The following is an 8,055-nucleotide window of genomic DNA, read 5'->3' on the forward strand; positions in this document are numbered from 1 at the left end:
GAGTGCCAGAGCTGGCTGGGGGCGAGGAGACCTTTTAGTGGCCCTGGACCAAGCGCCCACCATGGGCCGTGCGGAGCAAGCTGGGTGCAGAATGTTATCTGGATCAATGATCCAAACTGGCTCAGGGAGTGGGTCAAGAAAGGGATGGGGGAAGAGCTGAGCCAACTGCTCCCTTCTGGTGGAACCAGCCTGCTGCATCACCTCGAGTGTATCATTTCCATCCCAACCCTCCACCTACTTCTTGGGCAGATGAACACTTACAGGCAGGTCTGGCTGTGGTCATTCAGGATATTCCTGCCCCTCTGGGCAGGTACCAACCAGATGCAGGGTTGGCAAAAGGAACAATGTATATATACTTCAGATGCAAGAATGTGGGAAACCCAGTACTTTTGCCTTAAACACTGGGGAACTGAGTTGAAGTTGAAGGGTCAGAAAATAAAGTTTCCATTTCCAGAGCTCTGTAGGTTAAACAAGCAAAAGGTGACATGTCCCTGTATTCCTAATAACAGAGCACCACTGCCTGAAGCTCCAAGCAAGATTTACACGCAAGGTCAGCAAGAAAAGACAGATCCCGCAATTAAAACTATACAGTACAGACCCCTTAGCTTTAATGCCATGCTAGCAAATCCAAAGTACATCTCGACCATAAACAAAAAATGACCAAAATGAAAATCTTGGGCCTTCTTTGAAAATTAGGTGCCCACGTAATGATGGAATAGGATGGGATGAAAACATGAGCAGGAGACTGATTTCTTTTTCAAAGCAATGTAACAGCTGCACTGCACAACATGCAAGTGAGATTCTGAAAAAGGGCTCATCCCCTGCCTACGTATTTAACCTTGGTTTCCTTCATTCTGCATTCAGCAATACAGCAGGGAGAGGATCCGGCAGCCTACCAGGTCCTCCGGTGGTGATAGGCACCCTTCCACCAGTGTACACTGTGATGTAATTACAGCTCCTGTGCTTGGCCTGGGGGTACAGCAAAAACAGCTCTTGCTTCACCCATAATGTGCTAAGCAAAGAGCAGCATTGCTGCACTCCGTGGCACATTGCTGGGAGTATTTTCAGTGATGTCAATCCATCTGTCTGTGTGCTGAATCAGGTTTAGGCTCTGAATTAACTTGGGTTAGCAGAAAACCCCCAAAGCCCAGAGAAAGCAACAGCACCAGTTAATAGCACACCCACACTACCTGAAGAAGGCAAACCAAGAATCCCAGCACAAATAAGAGGAAATTAAGAGCACTAAGCCAAAAAAATCAAACTGCTGATTCAATACCTTTGAAAACCCCCTAATGATCATACCTAGTCATGTTAAATCAATTCCTGTTTCAAGGTCTGTACCATTGCACCTTATTCCTACACATTTTTTGGTCCAGTTTCTGTCAGATTATCGACTGAAACAAGCATGCAAGACTCAGGCCTCACCAATAACTAATAAAATCCCATTTTCCAGATCATCAAATTCATTTTCAGTGCCCCAACTATTAATACCACATTTCTAATGGGCAATAGCAAAGACTTTATTGCTCCTTCTTAACCCAAAGTTCTCGAAGAAAACCAGGTTCTTTTTATGCAGTTTATCAATTTATTGCAAAATATTAGGACATTTTTGAATGGTCTGACCAGCTTTACATGCTTCCTTGAATTCTGAAATGAAAGCAGGAGAGCATTTGCTTAAATCAACAATATAAATCACCAGTTTAAAGGTTAACACTTGATTGTGCAGCACAAGAAGCAGACATTTATTGACCCCATTCAAGGACTTCCAGTTTTCTGAACACGTAATGCTGCAACAGATTGCTTTGCAGGAGGCTTTTGCAGATAGAGACAACACAGGGGGCAGGATGGGTGGCCTCAGAGCACCATTCACTTGGAGCAGGGTGCAGAGCATGCCACTAGCCCGCTGGGAGACACTCATGGGCTGTCACCCATCCTGTCCTGGCAGCCTTTTCAGTGCTCAGAACACTGGCACTGACACCAGCGCAGCTGTGTTTCACATAGGGCAGCTGCTGTAAAGCTCTTCTTCCAGCCAGGAGCACCAAAGCCAACCCTGGCACTCAGACCAAGATCCTGTTCAATCAAAAGAAAACCAGTACTGTTCTGGTGGAGCAATAAGGTCCTTATCTACTGTGGCAAAAAAAAGGGCAAGCTTAGGGAAGAGGTGGGCAAGGGAGATAAGCAAAAAGCATACCTAGGGATGAAAGAAAAACTGAAAATAAGTCATAGAATGGGTTGGGCCGCAAGGGACCTTAAAACTCATCTAATTCCAAGCCTCCAACACAGGCAGGGACACCTTCCACCAGATGAGGTTGCTCCAAAACTCCTAAAGAACAGCTTTGACAATTATATTCAAAATCCCCAGAATTGGTTAAGACATCAGCTTAGACAACAATCAAACCACCAACAGCTACTCTCTGCTTCTGCAAAATACTAGTGAACACCTTCTTGCAGCCACAGTACCTGCACCAGGGATGCCCAGGGAATGACCTGGCAGTGCTCAGTGCTATTCTGCAGAAAGTACCAGAAAGAAGTTCCTTCAGAAATCTGGGAATGTAAAGGAATGATTCTGAGCCAGAATGTCAGACTGAGCCATTAAAAAAAGAAACGGTGATTGCTGCAGCCAGGCTGTGTTGTCATACACTGCTTACATTTGTTTTAATTTTAAACTCAGAGTCAGTCTAAGGTTCGTTACACAAACATATGGCACTGGTATTACATTCTACCTTGTATTTATAGAAAGCCCTGTGGCAGTCCAGGCAGCACAGAGATGTCATAACGTTAACAACATTTATCAGTAGCATGACAAAAGAACAAAAATAAGCCAGTAGAAATCAGGACTTAAGTTTTAAGCGACTAGAGTAATGGACCTGAGCATGGACTTATTAGCTAAAATTCCTCCAGCATTAATGAACACACTGAGCCAAATCCACTGAGTATTTTGTTATACATCCTCAAAAAGTTAAACCCCAAGCCTTGAAAACTGGTTAACACATTTAATGCCAACCCAATTAACAAGAGATATGCTCTCAGCAAGGTGGAGTGCCGATGCAGGAGTCCTTATTCCTGCAAGAGGAACAGAGCTTCTGGGACAGAGGGTAAACTTTAATTGCACCTTTTTATTACTCAAACTGCCACCTCTTCCTTAACAAGCACACACATATATCCCCACAAGCAATGCAATCTGATAAACACCATTACTAGATTTCTTCACCCGCTCCAGCTGTTAAGTCACAAAGGCCCATACTTCCCCCTTTGGAAGCAAAACCCAGTAATTCAAACAGCAGGATCCAGCACACCGCTAACCCACAGACTCCTGAAACTTCTGGAAGCATTTATTAACTTTGGCCAGTGACTAGGGATTGCTGCAGGAGTGTGCTGATGCTGGGTTAATCTGTAGCTAAATCCACTGGTGACCGGGGTTAGGGTGAGGTGCTAGCTCACAAGACACACGCAGTGCCTTCCAACAGTGGAAGGGTTACTTCTCTTTTTACTGTTTTTTTTCCAAAAAGACTTTATTGGGAGAACTACAAAACATTTACAGTACAAAGTTTACAGTCTCACACAATCTGTAGTGAACTGACTCCCGAAAAATATATTACAACTCAAGTTGACTTATCCTTTAGTTACATTCAAAACATACTTCTTGTTAAAGTAGTCCAAAAAGAGTACATAGTGCTCAATGTGTACCTATGTACAAACAAAAACTAAGCTACCGCTCATTCATCCACCATCCAGGAAAGTTTTAGGAAACTTCTGACTCTCTACACAAGGAAAAATAATAAAATGCCAAAGTTTTGGAACTCAGTTTAAACAAGATATGTTCAGGTATATACGAAGTTTCAGATCCAAAGATGGCCTCCATTCTTACCAAGAGTGGCAAAATTTTGCTGCAGTTAAAACCCATCCCTACATTCAAATCATATCAAGCATTAAGAAAAAAAAATACTTATTTGGTTGAGAGAGAGATTTAAGGCAAGCGTGGACCCTTGAGAAGGCACTGTGAGACATCCTAACACTGGAACCCCCAATTATTGCTACATACTGAGACTCTTATCACAGTGTGATTGGTGGTTAGGCAACAAAAAATACTTTTTGGTTACATTAAACAAGTCTGGATTCGATTTGCCACTCTGATTGTGAAGTCAGTCCTCTTTTTGCTGCTGGCTTGTTTCCTCTCATTTGTTTTTCACCTCAGACAGGCTACAACCATTTTACATTCTACAAAAATCCCATAGAAATCCCTCAAACTACTTCCACAGCATCAAGACCGATTTCTATACAGAAACCATGCAATCTTTCAGATTTACGTAAACAAGGAAAGAAATTAATGAAATAAATATTACAATCTCTTAAATTAAGAATTTTACTCATTTACAATAAAATAACCAAGTGAAGTTACAAAAAAGGCATATATTACTGTGAAAAGAACACACTCCACATTTCGCCGATTAATAATGGCAATCATAATTTAAACATAATAAAAGAATATATATCTGTTGCTTTTTTCATCATACCCGATAAATACAGTATGAACAAATTACCAATGTATACTTTCCACAAGATAATAAATAAGTTAAATAGTTTCAGATTTGAGTTGGTGTGCAGTGACTCACTCATGCAAAATCAACTCAAACCAGCTAAAAAAATTAAAAAACAAACAAAACAAACAAACAAAATCAGCAGTTATTCTCCAACAATTACAAACTAAACTCAGTTGAGTGCTTCCAAATAAAGCAACAACAACAGAAATTGTTCTAAGCCAAACATCCACTAAGTGGTGGCAATGGAACCAATATTAAAACTTTGGAATGAAGGTTTTAGCATGTTATAATAATAATACATAGATATATAAAAAAAGGTTGTTATCAAGGCATATTCTTGGCAGGATGATGGGATTTTTTCCTCTTTTCCGTAAAAAAAAAAAAAGCTGACAGGTTTTACAGGCTTCATGTTTCTGCGTTTTATCTAAACTGCATTGAAAGGAACCAATTTCGTAACCTTCTGTGTGTGTCCGAAGGTTCGGAGGCACTGGGCAAGTAGGGCCAGCGCTCCCCGGATTGTTTGTTGCTTTATGGTGGTGTGTTTTCTAATGCTCTTTTCTCTTTGTTTTCTTCTCTCCTCTTTCTGAACACAGATGGAATGGCTGCTGCTGGTGCGGATCAGAACTTGTTTCCAAAAAAAAAACAAAAAATCCCCTTCTTCCAAGTTCTCTTTATAAAAATAGGTTTGTTTAATTTGCGTCATTTGCCCCTTTTGCAAAAAGCCTTTTTTTCCTTTGTTCAGCTCTCGGTGTATATATAAAGATATATAGATATAAAAAAAAAAAAAGGAAGAAGAGGAGAAGGATTCACTTTCTTCACTCGTTAACTTACTTGCCCGGCAGCCGCGGGGCCGGCCCCTCCGGTACTCCCTTTCCCTTAGTCGTCGGAGATGGAGAGCCGGCTGAAGATAGGCAGACGGCGGCCCGAGTCCAGGCTGGGCGACTCGGAGCCGCTGAGGGACCCGGAGCTGAGGGAACCGCTCAAGTAGCTCTCCCGGTCGGAGAGGGAGTCCGGGGGACTGGGCGGCGCGTCGAACACAGGCGACTCGGAGAGGCGGCGAAGGGGCTGGAAGCTGAAAGGCGGCGATGCAGGGGGCGGCGGGCAGCCCCCACCGGGTGGAGGCGGCGGCTGCTGCTGGCAGCGGTAATAGGCAGCGGCGGCGGCTGCAGCAGCGGCGGCCGCAGCGAAGTTCTGTGTGTGGAGGGCGAGCGGTGCGATGAGGCTGCCTAGCTCCTGCCCAGAGAAGGCAAAGGCGTTGTTAGCACAGGCCGGCGACAGCAGCTCCTCGCAGTACGACGCAGAAGCGGGGGGCGGCGGCGTGCGCGACCCGCCGGAGCTCTCCAGCAGGGCGGCTTCAAGGCGACCCGCGGGCGGCGGCGGTGGGGCGGCGCTGTGGGGGTGCGGCGGTTGGTGGTGGTGATGGGCGGAGAACCCGGAGAAGCTCAGGCTGTGGTGCAGCTTAGGCCGCTCCCCGCCGCGGGGGTGCCCGAACCCGCCGCCGCCCAACGTGTGGTCACGGGGAGCAAACGCGCGGAGGTCCCCGGTGCTGCCGGCGGGGTGAGGAGTGTGGTGAGAGTGGTGGTGAGGCCCCGCGCCGGCGGCGGGAGGAGGGGCGGTCGTGCCCCCGCCGGGCGCCGGGCGGCGCTCTTCGGCGTTGTGGATGAAGTGGCAGCGCGGGCCGTAGGGGCAGAAGCCGATGGTGTGGAAGGTGCGGCAGAGCTCGGTCTTGTATTTGGGGTGGCGAGTGAGGCTGCGCAGCTCGTGGAAGCCGTGGGCGAACTGGCACTTCTCGCCGTACTTGCAGGCGCCGCTTTCCTCGAAGGGGCGGCAAAGCTCCGTTTTGTAGCGCGTCGAGTTGATGGGGGCCCCGCCGCCGCCACCGGAACCGCCCCCCTTGCCGGCCGCCGCCGCCTGCTGCTGCTGCTGGAGCTGCTGCATGAGGTGTTGGCTGCGCTCGCCGTTCTCGCTGAAGGAGCGGTCCCGGAACTTGTTCTCCTTGTTAAGCAGGGCCGTGGGACTGCTACTGCTGCCACCTCCGCCGGAGCCCGTCTCCTTCAGGCTGCCGAACGAGGAGGAGGAGGAAGAGGAGGAGGAAGATGTGGAGGAAGAGCTGGAGCCGGCAGGGCTGGGGAATTTGGACCCACCGGCCAGCGCCGGCAGGTTGCTGGTGGAGTGCCGTCGCAGAAAGCCCGGCGCGAAGCTGGAACTGGGGGAGGTCACCGGGGTCCCCACGGCCTTCTTGTCCAGCATGCTGCTGAGGTTGGTCAGGGACTTCTCCGTCTGCTGGGGCGGGGGAAAGGGAGGGAGGAGAAGACAGCAGGGGAGAGTGAAGGGGTTGCACGGTGACCGCCAGCCCAGCGGCCTCTCCGCAGCAACTCGGGGGTGGGGGGGGCAGGTGGGGTCGCACCGCCCTCTCTCCCCAGCGTGGGAGCGCGGCAAGCGCCGGAGCGGGCGGGCAGAGCAGCGAAGAGGCCCTTCGCAGGCTTTCCTGCACACGCAACTTTTACAAAGTTCCTCTCTGCAGCGCACGGCCGGCGGCGAGCGGCTCCAGAGTAAAAAATACCCCCAAAGCCCCCGTACTCTGGGGCTCGCAGCCTTACATCGGCCGCCTTGCAGCGGGGCCCACGCTGCCGTAACCCAGCAGTTGTCAGGAGGCAGCCCGCCCTACAAAGCCCGCCAACCGCCCCGTCCAGTCCCGTCCCGTCCCGGGCAAGTTCAACCCCGGCCCGAGCAACGCCCGCCAAGCTGCGGCACCGGCCAGGGTCGCGCCTGGGGATCACACTCCTTCTCCCTACCTTGCACAAGAAATCAATGTCGTAGAAGGCAGATAGAAGTGTCGTCGACATTTCTAGATCCTGTAATGGTCGGAAATACAGGAAGGACCAAAAGATCCCGCTCTCCTCGGAGGGTTTGGAAAAGCCACGACTAGACAGGAGGTGGCTGTTTGCTTGAGATCCGAAATGGTCCCGTCTTTTTCCCGGCGGGTGCCGGGCCAAGAACGCCAACAACAGCTACACAGCAGCAAGCCAACTGCGGGAACTCCGCGGCTCCTCGCGCCGCCTCCATATAAACGCCGCCGCCAAGGCCCGCGGGGCGGTTCTCTTGTCCGCCCCGCCCGGCAGGCCCCGCGCAGCCCGGCGGGACCGCCCAAGTCGGGCAGGGGGTCGGGGTTTGAGTGGTGGGTTGAGTTGGAGCTATGAGCGAGTAGTGCTGCTCTCAGCTAGACCCCGGTGCCCCCGAGTTGAGTGCGCCCACAGCGAGGGCAAGATGGGACGGAGCTGGGGCACGCATGGCACGGAACTGGCACGAAAGAGTTCAGGCCTTGCTAAGCGCCCTTCGTGCCCTTCCCCAGACACCGACACGGTTGCTGCAGCCATAGTCCCCTTCTTTCCAGGGACGGGAGTCGGCCGCGATGCCTTCCTGGGCGGGTAGAGGCTGCCGCCGAGCGGAGGCCGGTGCGCGGTGCGGAGTGGACACCTCTTCGGTCCGCCCCGCGGAAAATACATTTTTGCCA

The 8,055-nt window shown here is 50.1% G+C and overlaps 1 protein-coding gene across 2 annotated transcripts; it reads right to left on the reverse strand.

Annotated features, from left to right (window-relative positions):
• Positions 1–3,484: 3,484 nt before the first annotated feature.
• On the reverse strand, positions 3,485–7,593 carry ZFP36L2 (ZFP36 ring finger protein like 2). Of its 2 annotated transcripts, none has more exons than XM_034060313.1 (2): positions 7,337–7,593; positions 3,485–6,821 (listed from the first exon to the last, which is right to left on the reverse strand). In XM_034060313.1, exons 1-2 carry the CDS (start codon positions 7,385–7,387, stop codon positions 5,418–5,420), a joined length of 1,455 nt encoding a protein of 484 aa, XP_033916204.1. In that variant the 5' UTR covers positions 7,388–7,593; the 3' UTR covers positions 3,485–5,417. The 2 variants fall into 2 exon arrangements, with proteins under 2 accessions (XP_033916204.1, XP_033916203.1); XM_034060312.1 differs by having other exon boundaries at positions 3,485–6,824.
• Positions 7,594–8,055: the final 462 nt, after the last annotated feature.

This window comes from Melopsittacus undulatus, chromosome 3, assembly GCF_012275295.1.
Source record: "Melopsittacus undulatus isolate bMelUnd1 chromosome 3, bMelUnd1.mat.Z, whole genome shotgun sequence".
NCBI classification, from domain to species: domain Eukaryota; kingdom Metazoa; phylum Chordata; class Aves; order Psittaciformes; family Psittaculidae; genus Melopsittacus; species Melopsittacus undulatus.